Genomic DNA, 24852 nt, shown 5'->3' with positions numbered 1-24852 from the left:
TTTAATACAATTTTCGAAACCAGACGTGTTTCTGAGAATTATGACAGTAATTTTTATGTTAGGATAATAGGATATGACAGATATTTGACAGTTGTCTCGTGACAGTCTAGATAAATAGTATTCTAGAACCACGTGACATGTGTCACTAATGTTAAAACTGTCAAATTGTAAACGAAAGTTGCAAAAATCAATTTTAAAAATCACCCTGTCGAAATGGAGTGCGACAGAAAACAGTAATGACAATAATGAAGCTTACAAAGTAAATTTTTGACAATTTAACGACATTAAGACCGTAATGCAGCTTACAATATTAATTTTGACAATCTGAAGAAAACAAGAAAGCTTCTGACTAGTAATAAAGCTGTCAACATCAATTTTTGACAAATTAACGACAAAAAGAGAATTTTAAGACAGTAGTGTAGCTTACCAAATTAATTTTGACAACCTGAAGACAATAAAACAATTTCAAGACAATAATAAAGCTTGTAAAGTAAGTCTTGCCAATCAGACTACAAAAAGACAACTTCAAGATAATAATGAATCTCACTAAGCATTTTGACTATGTAAAGACAATAACAAAGCTTTTGGGCAGTAATGAAGCTCACAGAGTCAATTTTGTATTATCTGAAAACAAAAAGACAATAATGAAGCTTATGAATGGAATTTTGACAATCCGCCGACAATATGAAAGCTTCAAGACAATAAGAAGGCTTCCAATAACAAATTTTGACAATCCAGAGATAGTGTAACGTTTGTTGCACTAATTTTAACAATCGGAAGACCATCAGATAAATTCTGGACAGTAATGAAGCTCACAGAGTCAATTTTTGATAATCTAAAAACAATAAGACAACTTTAGGACAGTAATGAAGCTTACAAAGTAAATTTTTGACAATTTAACGACATTAAGACCATTTTAAGACAGTAATGTAGCTTACAATATTAATTTTAACAATCTGAAGAAAACAAGAAAGCTTCTGAGTAGTAATAAAGCTGTCAACATCAATTTTTAACAAATTAACGACAAAAAGAGTATTTTAAGACAGTAGTGTAGCTTACCAAATTAATTTTGACAATCTGAAGACAATAAAACAATTTCAAGACAGTAATGAAGCTTATAAAGTAAGTCTTGCCAGTCAGACTACAAAAAGACAACTTCAAGATAATAATGAATCTCACTAAGCATTTTGACTATGTAAAGACAATAACAAAGCTTTTGGTCAGGAATGAAGCTCACAGAGTCAATTTTTTATTATCTGAAAACAAAAAGACAATAATGAAGCTTATGAATGGAATTTTGATAATCCGCCGACTAAGAAAGCTTCAAGACAGTAAGAAGGCTTCCAATAACAAATTTTGACAATCCAGAGATAGTGTAACGTTTGTTGCACTAATTTTAACAATCTGAAAACCATTAGATGAATTCTGGACAGTAATGGAGCTCACAGAGTCAATTTTTGACAATCTAAAAACAATAAGTCAACTTCAGGACACTAATGAAGCTTACAAAGTAAATTTTTGACAATTTAACGACATTAAGACCATTTTAAGACAGTAATGCAGCTTACAATATTAATTTTGACAATCTGAAGAAATCTTCTGAGTAGTAATAAAGCTGTCAACGTCAATTTTTGACAAATTAACGACAAAAACATCATTTTAAGAGCGTAATGTAGCTTACTAAGTTAATTTTGACAATCTAAAGACAATAAGACAATAATAAGGGCGAATTAAAGGTTTCCAAGGCAATTTTGATAATGTAGAGACAGTAAAAGCCCTTTGAGACAATACTAAGGCCTCCAACAGTAATTTGCAAAACAGTAAAAGACTGAAATTATTAAATTTTGATAAATCAACGAAAGTAAAACATTTTTGGACAACAACATTTTTAAAGCAATAAAACAGCTTCAAAACTGTTATTAAACTTGCCAGGACAATTATAGACGACAATAAAAGTAACACTAGTAAAGCTTTTAAAAAACACAAAATTATTATTTAACAACGTAACTGTTACGTTTGGATGGCCACCATTCTTTCCAGATTTAAATCCACTGGACTACTTTCGATGAGGCAGAACTAGGTGAATAGAATATGCAATTTTAAGAATTTTTTATTATTTGAAAGTGTTGTGTAAAATCCATCTACTATGGGTTCTGGGTTCTGGAACGAATTTTAGGGTTTTTTCCTATTTTAATATCTGAAATCATCTCCAAATGTGAATTTCCTCGTTTAAACTGTCAAACTTTATTATTAAAATAGTTAATTACTCTTTCACCACTTAAATTGTCAATTTTGTGTTCATTTTTACTGTTCGATTTCATTAGTAAATTAGTCAATATCTTCATTTAAACTGTCAAATTTTCCTTAGTAGAGTGGGGTTCTTTTAGACAATTTTATCAGTGAAAGTCAATTGGTTGCTTTTACTATTTACAAAAAGCTACATTTCTAAAAATTCTAGTTATAAATAATTGTAAAAAGTGTTGTTTGCAATATTTCTAACAGGTACTATACAAACTGTTTTATCACGTTATTTGTCCGTTTCAACAACAATTTCACACCCTTTAAGGCAAACAGAACCTTTTTACAACAAGCAAATACGTTTCTGAATACAAGAAATTTGAGGATAATTAAAAGGGCGGCAACAATAGGTTTCCAAAACAAAGTGCCCCAGTCAGAATGATGGATAACTCGAAAGGTAAAATTCCAAAAGGTTGAGTTTGTTTGGCGACCCAAATGTTAAATTTATCTTCCAGTTGCGAAAGGAAAAAACATGGATTCAATGCAAATTCATCCGCAATGGGAATTAATCAGCATGAATATGCAATCGAAACAATTGAAGATAAGCTCTAAACGTGGGAGCAAATAATTATATTAAATTAGAGCGCGTTGAGCCGCAATCGAAATGCATTTTAACCAAAACTGATTTATCACTAATTTAACACTACTTGCTGCTGGTTTTGGGACTGATTAATTAGCAAGCACACGCGTGTGATTTGTGAGATTTCTGCAACACAATTTCTCTAATTCGGAAAGTTCGGAAATCCCATAAATATTGCTGTTAACAGTAGAAAAAACCAAAATAACATTTACATGCTGATCGAATGAGTCAGATTACGGTAATTAACCGATGACCGGTGAATAATTTATTTCTGATTATGTTTTGCCTAAAAACATCATCATGCCAAACTGAACTTATTTTTAGCAAACGTTAATTTTCATTTAGCAGCGTTTTCATGAATGAAATCTACGCTACATTATCTTGGCCAGGTTTCGAAATATTGCGTATTTTCGTTGGCAAACGAGTTTCCGCTATTTTATGAAACCTATTTCTGATGTACAAATTTTCATAACAAATTTTAGAACGGATTAAAAGCTGTTTCACTAAAATTAGCTGCTGTCGATACGTTATGGACGTTTGTAAGACGTACACTAAAAGTGAATCAATTTGTTGGCCTTCAAGCAAGTCGTATATCGTATATACAGAGTGTGAAAAATGTTCGAAGACGTATGTTATCATTTTTACCTACGACCTCAGTGTAAATAGCGATTTACGCATAGTTTTCCGTTACGTAATAAACCTCTTTACGCACAGTTGTAAAAAAAGCGCACAGTTTTAAGATCGGCCAAAAACTATCGTTCTAATGCTGGAAAAAATTGATTTTGTTTACATTTCTTCATACATTGTTCATACAGTTTTAAGTAACTAGAATATTATCTGCAATAGCAAACACATCAAGTGTCAATATAAATAATTATTTTAAGAACAACACTAATAACTATTTAAGTAACATTATTTTCTTCTTCTTTAGTGGCATAATACCTATGATTAGTACAAATATGATGTCAATACGTTGAAAATATACTTTTTTAATGAAAACTTACTCTGAATTATATGAATTGCCAAAACAGGACTTTCCATTTGGTCGTAGGTAAAGTATAGTACGTCACACGTGCTCTAAGGCATTTTACGCACTTATGGAATTACTTTTTCCATATCGTGCGTAAAATGCTTCTTACAGCACTAGTTACGTAATATACTATTAACTGCGCATTTTTTGAGAAAAAAATAGATATACAGAGTGTCCCAAATTCGAGATTTTGTTGCATTTATTGATTCTACATAAATTTCTGGATATTTTTCATGTAACATCCTATATTGATGTTGAAAAAAACCGTATAAATCGAGCTGGTGATTGGTTTATTGTCGTAAAGTTTGTTTTTTTCTCAGATAATACTTTAGTATACAGGGTGTCCGAGATTTGAGCAAGAAACCAAACTTTTTATTCGATTTTTGGAATCTACGTCAAATTCTAGGCCTGTATTCCTCAAGTGATTTTGCTCTAACAGTCTGGATTGGCCGCCCCTCAAATCGAGCAGAAATTTCTAATTTGAGCAAAATTTTTGTGCACTTATCCAGAAAATTGTGAGTAACTCGCTTATTTGATCCATCCTGTATATACGAGTCATATAACAAAAGAAAGCTAATGAATGGTGCTCTCACGTGGCGTTGAGCAAACTCGGCTAAGTTTCCCGGTTCGGCCGCTAGAGGGCGTCAAAATGAAACTTGCTTTTTCGTAGCTTTTGTTACATATCTCAGGAACGTTTCCAGTTAGAGGTCTGACATTCTTAACTTCAAAATTCTTTTTTCGTACCAGGCACCGTTTATCCTTAAAAAATTAAAAACAAAAATTGTCAAAAAATTTAAAAGGTGGTACCTTTGAGTTTAGAGAAAAATTTTGAATTTTTATAATAAACTTTCACTGCCTAAATTCCTTCAGGTTAATGATAGAAAAATGACGTAAAGTGTCATTTGTAGAAATGTAATTTTTTAAGCCACGCAATAAAAACCGTCAAAATTGATATAATTGCCAGGTCATCCCAAAACCGTCACAGTTGGGGCAAAATTAATGTCAGGGTGTCTCAGATAAGCGGCTGAGTACAGGATGTCCCAAAAAAGTGAAATACATTTTTAGTTTCCGGGAAATATCTGAAAATTGTCAAAAAGCTTGACTTTGACGCCCTCTAGCGGTCAAATTAGCACACCAGTGACCTTTTTTGAGTCAGGCCTTTTGTCGTAACTGTTCAAACAACTGAATTATTTTACGTCAAAGCAAAAGTGGATTTGAAGGTTTGTGAAGTTTGAATATGACGCCCTCTATCGGCCAAACGGTGCAACCGATTAACTTAAATGAGCATAGTTTTGGATAGCTTACGACCTGAGCTATCTTTTCACTTCAATCACTTTTGGTCGTCAACTGTCAAATAAGCAAGTTATGGAACATTTTTGGAAAAAGTGCACGAAAATTTCGCTCAAATTAGGAATTTAATTTAATAATAAAAGAAAAAAATTTTTTTTTTATTTAATTTAATTTTTTAATTACTGTTTTTTATTATTATTGAACACTATTTTCAATAAAATTTTTTCATCAAAGAATCAAAAAACAAAGCTTTTTTCTGAGCGATTTTGTTCCTTACTGCCTTCGGAAATTGCATTGCATTTGCAATTGTGTTTCTGGAAGTTTAAAATTTGACACCGCTTTTCTCCTTGACTGTACCAAGTTTCATAGTGCTTTTTAGGTTATTGGATAGGAAATTTTATGAGGATTCCAAAAATGTGCTTAAAACAGTCATTTTTTCACTCCAAGTGGGTTTTACAAGCGATTTTGTCTCTGACTGTCTTTTGAAACTGTGTTTCTGAAAGTTCAAATTTTGACACCGCTTTTCTCCTTGACTGTACCAATTTTTTTTGTTTTTTTTAGGTTATTGGATGGGAAATTTAATGAGGATTCCAAAAATTTATTTAAAACATTTACAGGCGATTATGTTCCTGACTGTCTTTTCAAACTGTGTTTCTGGCAGTACAAATTTTGACACCGCTTTTCTCCCTGACTGTACCCAATTTCTTAGTGCTTTTTAGGTTATTGGATAGGAAATTTAATGAGAATTCTAAAAATGGATTTAAAACATTCATTTTCTCACTCCAAGTGGGTTTTACAGTCGATTTTGTCTCTGACTGTCTTTTCAAACTGTGTTTCTGAAAATTCAAATTTTGACACCTCTTTTCTCCTTGACTGTACCAAATTTTTAGGGTTTTTTTAGGTTATTGCATAGGAAATTTAATGAGGATTCCAAAAATGTGCTTAAAACAGTCACTTTCTCACTCCAAGTAGGTTTTACAGGCGATTTTCTCCCTGGCTGTCTTTTCAAACTGTGTTTCTGGCAGTTCAAATTTTGACACTGCTTTTATCACTGACTGTACCAAGTTTTTAAATGTTTTTTCAGGTTATTGGATAGGAAATTCAATGAGGATTCCAAAAATGTGCTTAAAATGATCATTTTCTCACTCCGTGGGTTTTACAGGCGATTTTGTCTCTGACTGTTATTTGAAACTGTGTTTCTGGCAGTTCAAATTTTTACACTGCTTTTTTCACTGACTGTACTAAGTTTTTTAATGTTTTTTCAGGTTATTGGATAGGAAATTTAATGGGGATCCCAAAAATGTGCTTAAAACAATCATTTTCTCACTACAAGTGGGTTTTACAGGCGATTTTGTCCCTGACTGTCCTTCCAAACTGTGTTTCTGGTAGTTTAAATTTTGACGCTGCTTTTCTCACTGACTGTACCAAATTTTGTAATGTTTTTTCAGGTTATTGGATAGGAAATTCAATGAGGATTCCAAAAATGTGCTTAAAACAATCATTTTCTCACTCCAAGGGGGTTTTACAGGCGATTTTGTCCCTGACTGTTATTTCAAATTGTGTTTCTAGCAGTTCAAATTTTTACACTGCTTTTTTCACTGACTGTACCAAATTTTTTAATGTTTTTTGAGGTTACTGGATAGGAAATTCAATGAAAATTCCAAAAATGTGCCAAGATTTCAAAAAAAAATTGGAAAAATCTTTCAAATAGGGACCACATTTAAGTAGATTATGGGTTAGGTAACCCAACCAAAATTGTGGGTGTGCTTTTTTAGGTTCCTTAACCATGCTGCACTACTAAAAACTACTACTTCTGCTGCACTACTAAAAATACGAAAAATTTTGTAATTCCCTGAATTTTAATCAAATTTATTCCATACTTTATTGGCACACTGTATAAATATAATATAATCCAGATTCATTCTAAATTCAAAAAATAGAGGAAAACAGAGGTGAACATTAATCAGACTGGACTTGAACAAAGACTTTAATAGAATAAACCAGTCCTGTAACGTCTATCCTTTTTAGAACGTTATAAAATAATCAAATAGAGTCTGAAAACAAAAAGAAAGTTGAATGGCCGGTATTGTTTGAACTGGTCGTTTTGTTACCAAACAAATTTGATTACGCGACCACTCCCTACGGAGTTTTGTTTAAAAAACGCTCGGTTTGGCTAAATTAAAATGCAGCATTTCCTTTGAGAAATTATTAAAATTGAGTGTCATTATTTTACGGCCACATCTCCCGGGAGAGAACTCCATTATTTCTGCGGTTTGCCTGCAAAAATAAGGCTTGTTTAAGGGTGGCGTATGGCGAAATAAAATTAGCAGTAAACTGAATGCGGTGGGACGTTAAACTTTTATTTTGCAGTGTGAATTAAAAAGCAGTTAACTCACGAATGGGCGTCAGAACGATAATTCGTGGAAAAAGTGGTAGTTTGCGTGCTTAAATTTCGGACCAGTCATCCAGTGTTTTTTCGGTACAATCATCGCAATTTAAATCACAAAAAAACCGCATAAATCAGATAAATCCACGGGTTGGTCGCATTTAGAACAATATACGACACACGGTTTTAAGGGTTGACAGGCTTTCAATAAGTTCAAGCTATCCATACACGGGACAGAACAATAAGATAATGCAATATATTCTAGCGACGTTCTCCCTCTGAACATAAATCTTCCCGCTTTATAGCAGGGAATTAGATTACCGCAATATTGAGTGCACCTTTTTTAAAAAAAAGTGGAAATTCTGCAGGAAATACGAAAAGATGGATTAAGATTAATCAATGTTTTTTTAAAAGAAAATTTGTCTTAGATAACAAAGATCTTAAAAACGTTTCAATCATCAGTAAAAATATAAGTAAATATCCATCAACATGTGAAAGTTCATACCTTGTTAGTCAAATTAAAATGTTTTTCAGGTTTAAATAAAATAGTGGACAGAAAACTTTGGTCAAGCTTGAAGCCCTCTAGCGGCCAAACTATCTAACCAATCAAACAAAGTTTATATATTGTTGGAAAGCCCATTTCATTGGCTATCCATCGACATATAAAAGTCCATACTTTGTTGGTCAAATAAGGCCGGTTTTTAGGTTTAAACAAAACACTACATACAAATTAGATAGACAACTTTGGTCAAAAGTTTGAATCGCTCTAGCAGCTAAACTATCTAACAAGTAATAACCAATCAAACATTGTTTGTTGGCTATATTGATGAATTCTAAAATACAAGTCACGAGACGTTGATATTAATTATTATTTTGAACTTGCAACACTGTAAAAGCTTGTTGACACCTGTCAAGATGAGTCACGTGTCTTTTAAAATTCAGTTTAAATGTTGAAAATTTGATAAAGTACATTTAGACAGTTCTAAAAGCTGATTTTGTAAAATACACGTTACCTGACTTTGAGTATGTAACTTTGAGCTTGCAACACTGTAGAAGCCTTATGACACTTGTCAAAATTAGTCAAGTGAGACGAGTCACGTGATTATTTAATTTTGAACTTGCAACACTGTAAAGGCCACTTGACAAAGGTAAAAATCAGTCACGTGACTATTAAAAAGTAGTTTAAACATTTTGAAAATTTGGTAAATTAACTGACAACACTGTAAAAGCTTGTTGACACTTGTCAAAGTCATCATGACTTTGAAAATGTTGCTTAAAAGTTGAAAATTTGGTAAACTAAAATAAGACAGTTGTAAAGGCTGAATTTTAAAATACGCGTCATGTTGATAAAGCAATTTTGAACTTGCAATACTGAAAAACCTTGTTGGCATCTGTCAAAATTAGTCACGTGACTTTTAAAATGCAGTGAAAAATTAAATTTAGACTGTGATTACGTAATTTTGAACTTGCAACACTGTAAAGGCCACTTGACACTGGTTAAAATCAGTCACGTGACTTTGAAAATGTTGCTCAAACGTTGAAATTAAATTTAGATAGTTGCGAAAGCTACAACTGTAAAATACACGTCACGGGACATTGATAAGGCATTTTTTAACTGGCAACACTGTAAAAGCTTGTTCAAATTTGTCAAAACCAGTCACGTGACTTTTAAAATGTAGTTTAAACTTTGAAAATTTGCTAAATTAAATTAAGACAATTGTAAAAGCTGAAATTGTAAATTACACATCACGTAACGTTGATAGAGCAATTTTGAACTTGCAATACTGTAAAACCTTGTTGAAATCTGTCAAAATTAGTCACGTGACTTTTAAAATGCAGTTTAAACGTTGAAAAATTAAATTTAGTTAGTTGTGAAAACTGAAATGGTAAAATACACGTCTTGGGACGTTGATTATGTAATTTTAAACTGGCAACACTGTAAAAGCTTGTCAACACCTGTCAAGATTAGTCACGTAACTTTTAAAATGTAATTTAAATGTTGAACATTTGGTAAATTAAATTTAGACAGTTGTAACAGCTGAAATTGAGAAATACATTTTACGGGACGTTGATAATGCATTTTTGAACTGGCAACACTGTAAAATCTTGTTCACATTTGTCAAAACCAGTCACGTGACTTTTAAAATGTACTTTAAACGTTGAAAATTTGGTAAATTAAATTAACACAGTTATAAAAGCTGAAATTGTAAAATACACGTCACGTGACATTGATAATGCAATTTTGAGCTTGCAACACTGTAGAAGGTAGTTAACATCTGTCAAAAACAGTCACGTGTCTTTTATAATGTAGTTGAAACAAAAGTTACTGATTTAGAACGGCCAATGAAAAAGGAAATAGAAAGTAGGAAAAGAGGAAGAAAACAAAAAATTCTAATATATAAAAGATAATATTTAAAAGAGAAGTATTAATATAAAACCAACTAAAAGAACAAAGTAAATGAATTAAAACACAAATAATAAAAAATGTACTGAAAAATTTGAATACAATTTACTAAAGAACAGTGAAAAGTGGACAGAAAAACGTAAAGAACAGGAAAAGAAAAAATAAATTAAGGATAGCTAAAAAAAATAAAGTTAAATTGAAAAATTGCTTCACAAAGCAAAAAAAATGGAGGTTTGAAATTTTGTAAAAATAAAATAAACAATAATTTAACTAGACATTACAACGAATAAAAAAAGTAAACACATAAATTAGTGGTTGTTTTGGTTATTTGTTTTAACAGTGAACTAGTGTGGTACATAAAGGTTTTTAGGTGGATTACGTTCAAAACATACAAAAAAAAGATGCAAAATACTTTGGAACGTTTCAGACAGAAAAATCAATGTAAGAAACATGATCAAACTGTGACAGAATTGAGTAGAGAAGCCCTCTAGACTATTTTTTCGGGGGTAATATCCCTAGTGCATTTAATTTTTCCGGAAAAATTCGGAAAAACGAGTTTCTAAGTAATTTGTTTTAACAAATAGCATGAGCGAGAGTGGTTTTAAAAATATTAATAGAAACGAGTATTCCAATTTTTCCACAGGTGCACAAATTAGAGTGCAAATTAGATTTTTTTCCACAGGTGCACAAATTAGATGCACGAGGGATATTTGGTAAGATTATTTCCTGAGTTAAATAAACATTTTATTTTAATTAAAACAATAAGAACAATAATTAATAAGAACAATAACTTTCAAGCTAGAAAGGGTAACACTATTCTTTATGTTGCTGTGAGGAGTGTGCAATTTTTTCGAATTTTTTTCCGTAAAAACTGCTGACAGCTAAGTTGGCAGTTGTTAAGTGATTTTTCCACTTAAAATTTACATTTGTTATACTAATTCTTGATAGCGATTGGTCAAAATTGATAGGAAGGAAATAATCGGTAAAAATTCTTGCTATTGTAAACTTTCCACAGAGAAGAAATAACCACAAATGGGATTTTTCCTCCTACTGTAATTATGTCGGAACATTTTTCTAGACTACTACATGACCTACATCCCAAGCTAATTCAGTTACACCAGTAAGTTAGAACGTACCTAATTTAATGTCGAATACATAAATCATTTGCCTTTAAATGAAATTAACTTCATTTATCCAGGGTTACGTGTTCTACACTCATTAACTTCGATCCAGCTCTAATAGTGAGAACTGAAAGGAAATTCTAATTATGAGTAATGCTTCCATGAATTTTAACGTAATAGTTTCGAAAAGTTTTCCACATTTTTCTATTGTGCAGGTGCTTAAAACTCCAGTTTGACTATAACAATAATCCACTCATTCGCTTGGTTATCTGGAAATCTCGCATGTCTTTTCCCCATATAACTGGCGTGTTTTCCCAGTGTCTGGCGGATCCAGACGATTAGCGTCGAGTTTAAGGGTCTTTTTGAATTAGAACAAAAACCCGACAGGTTAAGAACTCCTTTACGAGTTCTTCAAGTTTGCAATTTGCGAACATTTCGGTGCACCGCAGCCAGGAATTTTTTTTACCTGATAGCAGGAATTTAAGGGAGGATTTAATCGTTTTACGTGAACGTGGACCGACGTTTTAAAGAGTCGAGACGATTAAGAGAAATGACCGGTTGGCAAGTGGACCATTTAATTGGTCTCATTTCAGACAGAACGTTAAGCACCCTACTAGAAAACTCATCGTATACGCCAATTTAGGTGGATTTTCTTGACTACCCTAATGCAACTGGAAGAGGATTTAGGGGTTTTAACCTACTTCATCATGTTCCTTTTTCTCTTTTTACACTTTTTTCTTGACAGTGTGTTCTATTTGATTTCAGACCACTGGTTTAATATAAACGAAGACGGAGGCTCAGGGGCTGATGAGCCCAGAGTAACTCACTCCGCCCTCTGTTGGGGAAAAGTCCACTGTTTTTCATTCTGAAAAACTGCCTTATTTTAACTTTTATACGTCGATGGTTAGCCAAGGAAATGGGCTTTCCAACAATATATAACATTGTTTGATTGGTTAAATAATTTGGTTGCTAAACGGCTTCAAACTTGACCAAAGTTGTCCACTGTGTTTCATGCACTATTTCGTTTAAACCTGAGAAACTGCCTTATCTGACAAACAAAATATGGACTTTTATATGTCGATGGTTAGCCAAGGAAATGGGCTTTCCAACAATATATTACATTGTTTGATTGGTTAGACAGTTAGGCTGCTAGAAGGCTTTTAAATTTGACCAAAATGACCAATCCACTGTTTTCATGCACTGTTTCGTTTAAACCTGAGAAACTGCCTTATCTGACAAACAAAATATGGACTTTTATATGTCGATGGTTAGCCAATGAAATGGGCATTCCAACAATACATAAACATTGTTTGATTGGTTAGACAGTTAGGCTGCTAGAAGGCTTTTAAATTTGACCAAAATGACCAATCCACTGTTTTCATTTACTGTTTTGTTTAAACCTGAGAAACTGCCTTGTTTGACCAAACAAAGTATAGACTTTTATATGTTGATAGATAGCCAATGAAATGGGCTTTCCAACAATGCATAAACTTTGTTTTATTGGTTAGACAGTTTGGCTGCTAGAAAGCTTTCAAACTTGACCAAATTTTTGATGAAGTAGTTGGTGATGATCTTTTTCTTGATTTCAGACTATTGGTTTAATATAAACGAAGACGGAGCCCTAAGAAACAGGGGCTCAGGGGCACATGAGCTCGAGCCCCGGAGCAGTTCAGCCCGCCCTCTGTTGGGGAAATGCGTGAGCTAGACTGCCAACTAAGGAACTTTTTCCAGAGAGACGGTGCCTACATTCATGTTCACTCTCTGTCTCATTTTGACGGTAAGTTTAGTTTACTTCTATAGAAAAAATCAAATTAAAGTAGCATGACGTCACGAATGAATCACTATTTTGATTGTGATTTTTTTTTACATAGAATCTGATGACGTGTTTAGTGAAAATGATCATTGGAGTCTGAGGTTTCTTCATTCATGGACTTAATGTAACCTAACCTAACCTAAATATTGTTATTTATATTTATTATATTGGTATAACAAATATCAAAGACATATATGATATCTTTTTCATTATTTGTTATAGCAATCAATTTTTATCTATTATTTTCTTATCTGTTAACTCCATAATATTCCTTTATCAACCATTTTTCAAATAATCGAAAGAAAAATGGGCGTTGTTGCCAAATGCATAAACAGAGCTTCACACAAAATCAGTTCTAGGGAAGCTTTTGACACAGCAAGAGAAATAGATTATAACTCGATTATTTTTGGACTTTCATAGAGTTTAAAAAGCTCAAACTAATCCTCTTCTCGCCTTCTTTCCACTCATGCTAAGCAGTAAAAGCACAGTTGTCAAATGTTTTCAGTGGACGTTTCTAAATGCAGATTCTCTATATGTTCCTGGGACCTTGCACAACAAATAGCCATAACTCGGTTATTTTTGGACTATCAGAGTGTTTAAAAACTCAAAATGTTCTATTTTTTACCTTCTTTCCAATCGTCTTAAGCGAAAAAACCACAGTTGCCAAATATTCTCAGAGGACGTCCCGAAACGCAGTGTCCATATAAGTCCCAAGAGCATAACAGGACAAACAGCCTTAACTCGTATATTTTTGGACTTTTAGTGTATTTTAAAATCTCAAAATGTTCTATTTTCACCCTCTTTCTAATGTTGCCAAATGTTCTTGGTGGACGTTTCAAAATGCAGATTCCTTATATGTTCCTGAGGCTTAGGAACAAATATGCCTATTTGTTCTTCTGTCAAGAAGTTAAGGATAATTTTGACCTCAAATATTTCGGAAAGGAAACACTTTTTCTATAAAACATTTTGGGTCACTGTGTAGCCCTGAGTACGCGCAATGCACTGACAATAAAACCTACAGGGTGTCTCGTTTGAATATCCTGACTTTTGGCACTTTCACCGCAATAACATTACTTTGCAAGCAATTTTTTCAGGAAATTAACGTCAAATTTGACCTAAATCATCACGGAAACGAGATACTTTTTCCATAGCAGTTTTTGGGCCACTAATCTAAAAATATACAGGGCGTCTCATTTGACAATTCGTGCTTTTTGACACTTTCAACGCAGTGATTCTTCACTGGACTAACGGGACACTTTTTGGGTCACTGTGTAGCACTGAGTAAGCGAAATCTAAAAATATACAGGGTGACTTTTCAAGCAATTCCTTTACTGAACTAAGTTCAATTGAAATAAAAATAATGAAAACTTTGATAAATTGAAGGGGGAAAGAGAACGAAAACCATTTACCTATTTTCTACTTCTCATTTATTTATTTATTTACGGATTATTTTATACCTTTGAATTAAAAAGGTAAAACTAAGCTTAAGCATTCGAAATTTTTTCTAACATTCAGTTACATTATAACGCATTTTGTATGCTTTTCAAAACTTCTTGAAGAAGAGGAAATCTAACCTAAAAACTGATTATCTGGATTTTAAAATGAATCTAACTATTTACCTTGCAATTAACCATTTTTATCGGTTCTTTCTTTAAAACTTTCTTAAGTTTTAAAGTGATTTATGGCATGAAAATTCTTGAAAGTGAATTTTTCGTATCTTGGCGTTATAACTGGATTATAGAACTTAGCAGACACTCAGTGTAAGAAATTTGAAAACCAACTATGATTGTCTCATTATTTATTTTAACAAAATTCAACATTAATACACGAGTCTAGATATTACTTGTATAAAATTAACATTGTAATATCTGAAAGACATAATTTAATTAAACTGTCGTTCTATCTAATTATTTCATTACACCAAGACCGCTTACCATCATTGAGTGCCAACCATAATTAGAGTTATACAGGGAAAATCGGCATCTTTGTGATCTGCCAAGGCAACTTTCTAAGCTTCTTGCATTTGCCTAAAGTGTGAGAAAATTGGGGCGTCATTATGAATAATTCAGCGTCATTACGTGAACTACAGCTTGTCGAGACACAATATTCTCTAGGGCTTGTAATTTCTCGTTCAATTCGGCCCAAATTAAGGACAACAAGCGCCTCCTAATTTTAATACAAATTCCTTGTTTATGGTAAAAGGAAATTGTCGTTTCCTGTAGGAAATTTGATAGTCAGAGCCGGTGTTGGGCAGCCCCACTAAAACCAGCTTATCAACTATTATTGAAGTACATATCCCGTAAAAGCTATCAAAAAACGGAATAATGCACAAAGTAATTAAAAAAGTGAGTTGTTAAATTTGCGATCATAAAGCTCTAAAACATATTGGTGACAAATTTCTGTGAAAACTGTTCCAAATTATGTTTTTAAGGTTGTGCAAACTATGACGTCTGTGAAAGCACACACGTGATACTGGTACACTATATATATTTAATTAAACATTCACGTGACAACTGTCAAAATAATGGCCGAAAAGCTAAAAACCACGCTTTGTCTCGATAAAGAAGACCATACCTACTGTGATATGCCAAATTGGGCAAAGTTTGTCAGTTTTGACGTTTCTGGCACTTGCCACGTAATACTGAAACACTATTAATGAGACAGTCACGTGACAACTGTCAAAATAATGATCAATAAACTAAAAACCACGACTTGTCTTAAATACTTCAAGAAAACTGTTCTGACCGTGTGATTTTTTGAGCTTCATGCCCAAACTGGGCAAAGTTTGTCAGTTTTGACGTTTATGGCACTTGCCACGTAATACTGAAACACTATTAATGAGACAGTCACGTGACAACTGTCAAAATAATGATCAATAAACTAAAAACCACGACTTGTCTTAAATACTTCAAGAAAACTGTTCTGACAGTGTGATTTTTTGAGCTTTATGCCAAACTGGGCAAAGTTTGTCAGTTTTGTCGTTTCTGGCACTTGCCACGAAATACTGAAACACTATTAATGAGACAGTCACGTGATAACTGTCAAAATAATGATCAATAACCTAAAAACCACGTCTTAAATACTTGAAAAAACTGTTATGACTGTGATTTTTTGAGCTTCATGCCCAAACTGGGAAAAGTTTGTCAGTTTTGGCAGTTCCTACGTGATAATGAAACACTAATTACTAGACAGTGACGAATCCATTCATTATCTTACTCCAAATAGGTTTTACAGGTGATTTTGTCTCTGACTGTCCTTTCAAACTGTGTTTCTGGCAGTTCAAACTTTGACATCGCTTTTCTCACTGACTGTATCAAACTTTATAGTGTCTTTTTAAGTCATTTGATAGGAAATTTAATGAGAATTCCAAAAACGTGCTTAAAACAGTCATTCTCCTACTCCAAATGGGTTTTACAGGCGATTTGATCTCTGACTGTCATTTCAAACTGTGTTTCTGTCAGTTAAAACTTTGACACCGCTTTTCTCCTTAACTGTACCAAATTTTGTAGTGTTTTTTTCAGGTTATTGGATAGGAAATTTTAGTTCTTCGCATTGTATTTACTGGTGTCCAATGGACAATGAAATATTAGCCATTCGCAGTCTAAAGTTGGTCCGTTCCATTGGACAATACAAATTCAACTACTTGGACATACAAAGAACATTTAAAATTAGATGTCCCACGAATAACCATAAACAATCATACAATAGATTTAGGTTTGTTACAGGTACATTGGAACTATGAAATTAGTTTTTAGGTATTTAACAACTATTTTGAAAAAAAAAATACATTTAACCTACCTAGTAGCCAATAGGCAATTGTAGACTGGAAAAGGAAATTCTGGCGGGAGAAATGAAGATAATAACGGTCAACAACACGACATAAGAAATAATCTATGACAGCTGTCAAATTCGGTATTGTCAAGAGGTTTAAATAAAAACGGTGGTGTCACGTATATGAAATGCTTAAAAAGCACAAAATTAATAAATTATATGATTAATCGATAATATACGTTAAGAAATTATCAAAAAATAGGTCAACGCACAAAATAAATCATATTTATGAGATCTAATAGACAAACTTTAGCAGGATATTAAAAAAACTTAATAGATTGGAAATCCAAATTAAGTACATGAACAAGATAAGTTGTTTTGGATAAAATCTGGACAGCCAATGGACAATATTGTCCTGTTCACCCACATTACTAGGGTAGATTAAGCTAATGCTCTACAGTAGGTTTTTCAGTTTTGGTTGAAAGCAAAAGCAAACTAAACAAAACAATTAATCAACAACCAACAAAGCTTTTATTGTAAACTGGTTAAATTACAGCACAATGCACTGAATACCTTAAACACACTATCCTATTAGAGTCTAATTTAATTTAAAGCGTTATTAGTAGAATGTCAACTCCACTACAACGACACATGAAATGAGAACGTTGTATCCTTCTAATTACAACTTAATTAACTGGCAACGTTTATCGGCTTAACTGGGATTAAGTTAATGAGTTAATTAATATAATTAAAACCATTCTAATAAGAGAAAAATTTGTATGTAGGGCGAGGTTTTTACACGCCATTTCTACTTATTCTTTGTTTCAAATCTGACATGTTTAAAGCTCTGTTAAGTTTAGGTTAATTATTATTAGTATTCCATTGGTTGTTACCATCATATTCAGGGAATTAATTGTTATATTCATAATAAATTCAGTGGTACATAACACTTTATACTTTTCAAAAATTGTGGCAAAGATTATCATAAGATTGATGTTGTTTACTTTGCTACATATCAAAAATGTCATCGTCTTTTCATGGAAATGAATCTTTTTGCCAACCAAACTGGGTAAAAAGCACTTTATGAGATACATATCTTTCATACATCCTCGAATTTTATTTGCATAGTTTTGGTAATCGAATACTTTCAAAAATTACTTTGCATTTATCTTTTGTAGGGCTCCTATCGGGGTATTATCTAAAATTCTGTCAGGAAGTTGAACTCCCCTGAAAGTGTCATAAATATTAAGGTCAGAATACACTCGGAATAAATTTTATTGCTAGGAAGGTCAAAACAACTATACAGGGTGAGTCAACGATAAAGTTCATTATAGCATTTGTCTTGAACATACAAACAAATTAATAACAAAAGTTTTACAGAATGTTGTTATGGATAGTTTAAAATTACTTTTGGATATACAGGGTGCTTCATAAAGGCGTGGCTAAAATATAAGTTTTTTAAATAAAAATATTAGTTTTTACTACGAAAGGCCGTATTGCCAAACTTTGACATGTCAAATAAGTAAGTTGGACAATTATAAATTTTCTAAAAATGAATTAATATTTTTTTAGAAAAACCCGATAGTGTATTTAGATATTATTTTGACAGGTGTCACGTGATTGTTTAAGTAAAGGATGATTCCTGTCAAGTGACACCTGTTATAAACATCACAACTGTCAAACATTGACCAGTGTGGGCAAAAAGCTGCAAGAATCACAGTTTTCTGGCAGTATTCCAGGGAATACAAGTTTTTTGACTCCATGCAGATTATTTTAACAGTTGTCACGTGATTGTCTATGTGAAAGGTGTTTCCAGTATTTTATGACAGTTGTCACAAACGTCAAAACTGTCAAACTTAGCCAATCAGGGCGTGAAGCCGGATAAATCACAGTGCAGAAAAATAGTTAATTTGCAGTATTTGAAACAAGACGTTTTTTTTATAGGTTCCTGACAATTAGTTTTACGGCTGTCACGTGACAACTGTCATAAACATAGAAACCGACAAAGTGTGCCCAGTTTGGGCATAGAGCTCTAAAAATGACAGTATGGAACAGTTTACTTAAACTATTCGAGACAAGTCGTGGTTTTTAGCTCCTCGGTCACTATTCTGACAGTTATCACGTGATTGTCTAATTAAATAGTGTTCTAGTATCACGTGGCAACTGCCATATACGTCAAAACAGACAAACGTTACTCAGTTTGGGCATGAAGCTTTAAAAATCACAGTAGGGATCAGTTTTTCGTAAGTATTCGAGACGTCATGGTTTTTAGGCTCTTGGCCATTATTTTGACAGTTGTCACGTGACTGTGTTGTCACGTGATTGCTGTCACACACGTCAAAGTTTGCTTAATCAAAACGTGAAGTTGCTAAAATCAATTTTAAGTAAATTTTTTCACTAAAAAGTCACGTGACTACTGTCAAAATAACTGTCATAAATATCAGAAAATCGTTTTGTATCGAATACTACAAGAAAACTTTTCTAAACCCTCAGACTCAGTCAGGAACAAAATTGTTTGTCAAACCCACTTGAAGTGAGAAAATGAAAGTTTTAAGTAGATTTTTGGAATCTTCATTGAATTTTCTATCCAATAACCTGAAAAAAACACTACAAAATTCGGTACAGTTAGTGAGAAAAGCGGTGTCAAAGTTTGAACTGCCAGAAACTCAGTTTGAAAGAAGAGTCAGGGACAAAATCACCTGTAAAACTCACTTGGAGTAAGAAAGTGACTGTTTTTAGCGCATTTTTGGAATCCTTATTAAATTTACTATTTAGTAACCTGAAAAAAAACTACAAAATTTGGTACAGTCAGGGAAAAAAACGGTGTCAAAATGTGAACTCTCAAAAACACAGTTTGAAAGGACTGTCAGGGACGAAATCGCCTGTAAAATCCATTTGGAGTAAGAAAATGACTGTTTTAAGCACATTTTTAGAATTCCCATTAAATTTCCTATCCAATAACATGAAAAAATACTTCAAAATTTGGTACAGTCAGGGAGAAAAGCGGTGTTAAAGTTTGAACTGCCAGAAACACAGTTTGAAAGAACATTCAGATACAAAATCGTCTGTAAAATCCACTTGGAGTAAGAAAGTGACTGTTTTTAGCGCATTTTTGGAATCCTTATTAAATTTACTATTCAGTAACCTGAAAAAACACTACAAAATTTTGTACAGTCAGGGAAAAAAACGGTGTCAAAATTTGAACTGCCAGAAATACAGTTTGTAAGGACTGTCAGGGACAAAATTGCCTTTAAAATCCATTTGGAGTAGAAAATGACTGTTTAAAGCACATTTTTAGAATTCTCATTAAATTTCCTATCCAATAACATAAAAAAATACTTAAAAATTTGGTACAGTCAGGGAGAAAAGTGGTGTCAAAGTTTGAACTGCCAGAAACACAGTTTGAAAGAACATTCAGAGACAAAATCACCTGTAAAACCCACTTGGAGTAAAAAAGTGACTGTTTTTAGCGTATTTTTGGAATCCTTATTAAATTTACTATTCAGTAACCTGAAAACACTACAAAATTTGGTACAGTCAGGGAAAAAAACGGTGTCAAAATTTGAACTGCCAGAAAAACAGTTTGAAAGGACTGTCAGGGACAAAATCGCCTCTAAAATCCATTTGGAGTAAGAAAATGACTGTTTTAAGCACATTTTTAGAATTCCCATTAAATTTCCTATCCAATAACATGAAAAAATACTTCAAAATTTGGTACAGTCAGGGAGAAAAGCGGTGTTAAAGTTTGAACTGCCAGAAACACAGTTTGAAAGAACATTCAGATACAAAATCGTCTGTAAAATCCACTTGGAGTAAGAAAGTGACTGTTTTTAGCGCATTTTTGGAATCCTTATTAAATTTACTATTCAGTAACCTGAAAAAACACTACAAAACTTTGTACAGTCAGGGAAAAAAACGGTGTCAAAATTTGAACTGTCAGAAACACAGTTTGAAAGGACTGTCAGGGACAAAATCGCCTGTAAAATCAATTTGGAGTAAGTAAATGACTCTTTTAAGCACATTTTTAGAATTCTCATTAAATTTCCTATCCAATAACATGAAAAAATACTTCAAAATTTGGTACGGTCAGGGAGAAAAGCGGTGTTAAAGTTTGAACTGCCAGAAACACAGTTTGAAAGAACATTCAGAGACAAAATCGTCTGTAAAATACACTTGGGGTGGGAAAATGACTGTTTTTAGCGCATTTTTGGAATCCTTATTAAATTTACTATTTAGTAACCTGAAAAAACACTACAAAATTTGGTACAGTCATGTTCATTCCAAGCCAACTAAGGTAAAATTAGTTTTTATTGAATTATTTCGTCATTTATGAAGCAAATCATAAGTTGTCATACATCACTAAAATCAGAATTAAACCCACTATTTTGACGTCTAAAAATCTAATATGTCGCCCATAAGAGAAAACATAAAGTTGATGATGATTACTGAATACCTCGTTGGAATTTTATATTAATTTGTAATAATTTATAGGGCCAAGCATACATGCGTACAAATTTCATTAATTTGTCTTTTCCCAAAAATTGTACTAAACATTCTAGTAGCATAATCAGCAAAATAAACCTTATTGACATAAATTTCAGCCACACATTGATTTTGAAGAAAATTTCCTCTTTACACATTTTTCTTAAAAAATTAAAGTTATGTTTAAAATGTACTGTAAAACAGTAACACTTTAGGAAAATTACAAATATATGGTTGCCTCCATTCAACTAGCACCAGAAAGAAGTAATAAATCACCCTTATTTCTATATAAACCCTAATATAAAATAGCGCCTATATACATACTATATCACAAGCTAAATTCCCCATTTACATTAATGTATGCCAAGACAACATCCACCCTTGCATACTTCCCTATCTCTGCTGGAATTTTCTAGCAGTAAAACAACAATTTTATATTTATTGCGTGGGTTGGCAAGAAACAAAAGGTAAACTTATTTTACTCCTAGCTCAGGCAGCATTCCCTAAATTGCATAAACCTAACTGCGTTTAAAGCCTCGTTTGTATTCTTTGCATAGTTTTAAGTTGCCTTTAAAATTGTCTGAATGTTTTTAAGGCTTTCTAGAAAAATTATGCATTATTGCATTTCAAAGAAGAAAATTAATTGAAAATATTGGAAAACTCAATTATCCGGTAGTGTCGTTTGCAGCACCTGACGAAATGGGAAAAGACGAACTCAGACAACTTTCATTGCTTCCCAAAAGTTTTTCGCTCGTCCTTATTCTCGAAAGGGCATTATCATGTAATAGAGTTTCAAGGGAAGGAGTTACACTTGATTGCAGCCCGAATCGAAATGCTTTTACCTCTATTTCTGTTAAGTTTAATTTTCAATTACGACCTCCATTCATAAATTGTTGTCTTGCTAAATGCTTTGAGAATCGTTTAAAGAGGCTCTTAGTGTAACTTAAGACAGGATTATATCAGAAGTGTTAATTTTGTGTTTTTGCAGAGCTGGAGAAGAGGATTCCTCTCACAGCGCAGACGTCCTACTGCGCAGAACTGGAGGAGCTGCAGGAATTGCTCCACTTCCCTGAAGAAGTTGCTCTACGATTGGCTGATACTGAATATCAACTGTTCTATCAGGTAACCGTTTTACTTTCAATGATTCACCCTAGCAAAGCTTTTTAAAACAACAAAAATAAATTATTCATATGTTTGTATTTCTCTTTTTTGAAATTTGTTTATCGGAAATTTTACTAAGTTTTCGATTTCCCTAGGATAAGCACCTATTTGAACTGTAGCATTTTCGATAACACTTTGAATTCAAATTGCAATTTTTGCATTTCAAGTAGATATTGTTGGGGTTTACTGGTAGATCCAGAATGTAAGTAAATTAGGAAAGTCCAAAAATAAGAGTTTCCATCAAGTTAAGATTCAGGTCATAAAATATGAGATGAAGAGATTAACTGTTGAATTTCCGGCACTTAAGTTAAAAAAGATTAAACGAACATGTAGTTAAACCAAAATTTAGGAACACTTAAGCCTAAGCTAAATTTTAGGACAGTATTTGATTTGTGATTGGTTAAAAAACAGTTAACTGACAGGCATCCTTAAATTTTGACAGATAAATTATAACCTTTGTGTCATAAAATAATCAAAAGTGCTGCCTGGAAGCCTTCCTCAAAACTCTAAGTTGTCATATTAATACTGTAAACCTTTTCAAAGGTGGAATTGTCAAATTGGAGCTTGCGATTGAAGACAGGAAGCTTCTTACTGTTTTCCAGTAGTCAAATTCTAGCCAGAGAAGCCTTCTTTTTGTCGTTGAATTGTCAAAAGGGCTTTCTGGAAGGCTTTCTTTAGACTCTGAGTTGTCATATTAATACTGAAGAAATTTTGAAATGTAAAAGTGTCAAATTGAAGCTAGAAAATCTTTTATTGAAAGCAAGAAGCTTTTTACTGTATTCCAGTATTCAAATTATAACTAGAAGGCTTCTTTCTGTATTTGAATAGTCAAAAGCACTACCTGGATCGTTTTCTCAAGATTTTAAGTTTTTTAAGGCAAAATTGTTAAATTGAAGCTGGAAAACCTTTGATTAAAGACAGAAAGCTTCTTACTGTTTTCCTGTAGTCAAATTGTAACCAGAAGGCTTCTTTCTGTCTTTGAACAGTCAAAAATGCTGCTTGGAAGCTTTCGTCAAGACTCTAAGTCACCTTATTAAAACTCGAAGCAATTTACTAATCAGAAATTGTCTAATTGTTTCTAAAAAAACTTTGATTAAAGACAGGAAGCTTCTTACTCTTTTCCAGTAGTCAAGTTAGAAGGCTTCTTTCTGTCTTTGAACAGTCAAAAGTCTACACTTTGAGTTGTCATATTAATAATGTAAGCATTTGCAAAGGGGAAATTGTTAAATTGAAGCTGAAATCCTTTGATTGCAGACAGGAAGCTTCTTACTGTCTTTGAATAGTTAAAAGTGATGACTGGTAGCATTCCTCAAGGCTCTGAGTTTTCATATTATTACTGTAAGCATTTTCAAAGGTAAAATTGCCTAATTGTAGCTAAAAAACATTTCATTGAAAACAGGAAGCTTCTTGCTGTCTTCCAGTAGTCAAATTACAAACAGAAAGGTTCGTTCTGCCTTCGAATAGTCAAAACTGCTGCCAAGAAGCCTTCTTCAAGACTCTGACTTGTCTTACTGTAATGAATAGTCAAAAGTACTACCTGGAAGGTTTCCTCAAGATTTTAAGTTGTCATATTAACACTATAAGAATTTTCAAAGGCAAAATTGTTAAATTAAAGCTGGAAAACATTTGATTAAAGACAGAAGGCTTCTTTCTGTCTTTAAATAGTCAAAAATGCTGCCTGGAAGCTTTCGTCAAGACTCTAAGCTGTCATATTAAAACTGTAAGCATTTTACTAAATAGAAATCGTCAAATTGTTGCTACAAAAACTTTAATTAAAGACAGGAAGCTTCTTACTCTTTTTCAGAAGTCGAATTATTGCCAGAAGGCTTTTTTCTGTGCTTGAATAGTCAAAAGTGCTTCCTGGAAGCCTTCCTCAAGACCCTGACTTGTCATTTTAATACTGTAAGCATTTTCAAAGGTAGAAATTGTCAAATTTAAGCTAGAAAATTTTTGATTGAAGGCGGAAAGCTTCTTATAATTTTCCAGCAGTCAAATTATAACCAGGAGGCTTCTTTCTGTCTCCAAACAGTCAAAGGTTCTTCCTGAAGACTTAAGTTGTCATATTAATACTGTAAGCATTTTAAAAATTGGAGGCTTCAAATTAAAGCTAGAAAACCTTTCATTGAAAGCAGGAAGCTGCGTACTGTGTGTCTTTAAGTTGTCAAATTCTGAAGCCTTGTTCCTTTCTTAGAATTGTCAAAAGGCCTTCCTCAAGACCTAAAGTTGTCAAATCAGCACTTTAAGGACCTACAGATTGTCAAAATAACGCTTAGAAGCCTTTTACTGGAGACAGAGAAGGCTCTGTGCTATCTTAAGTTTGTCAAAATAAAAACAGAGAAAACATTCATTTTTGTTTGTGATTCATGGTATTTTAAATTAAACAAGATGGTCATTAAAAAAAAATTAAAAATATACTGGAATTAAGAGATTTTTCAAGATTCCTAAACTACTTTATGAAGTTTAAATGATTAGGTTTTTGTAAGTATTAACTTAACTAACTCAATTAAAAAAATATA

At 32.8% G+C, this 24852-nt stretch overlaps 1 protein-coding gene across 4 annotated transcripts in view; it reads left to right on the top strand.

Annotated features, from left to right (window-relative positions):
- Positions 1–24852, top strand: part of LOC145735122 (1-phosphatidylinositol 4,5-bisphosphate phosphodiesterase epsilon-1-like) — a 119844-nt gene that overhangs the window by 48526 nt on the left and 46466 nt on the right. For all 4 annotated transcript variants that reach the window (XM_081988879.1, XM_081988882.1, XM_081988880.1 and 1 more), the window contains exons 2-3: positions 12699–12886; positions 22164–22297. In XM_081988879.1, the coding sequence (XP_081845005.1) occupies positions 12802–12886; positions 22164–22297 (219 nt within the window). In that variant the 5' untranslated portion in view covers positions 12699–12801. The remainder of the gene's footprint in view (positions 1–12698; positions 12887–22163; positions 22298–24852) is intronic.

The sequence above is a fragment of the Ips typographus genome, linkage group LG11, assembly GCF_016097725.1.
Source record: "Ips typographus isolate SLU linkage group LG11, UJ_Ityp_2.0, whole genome shotgun sequence".
NCBI classification, from domain to species: domain Eukaryota; kingdom Metazoa; phylum Arthropoda; class Insecta; order Coleoptera; family Curculionidae; genus Ips; species Ips typographus.
This window is presented reverse-complemented; position numbering and strand designations above follow the sequence as displayed.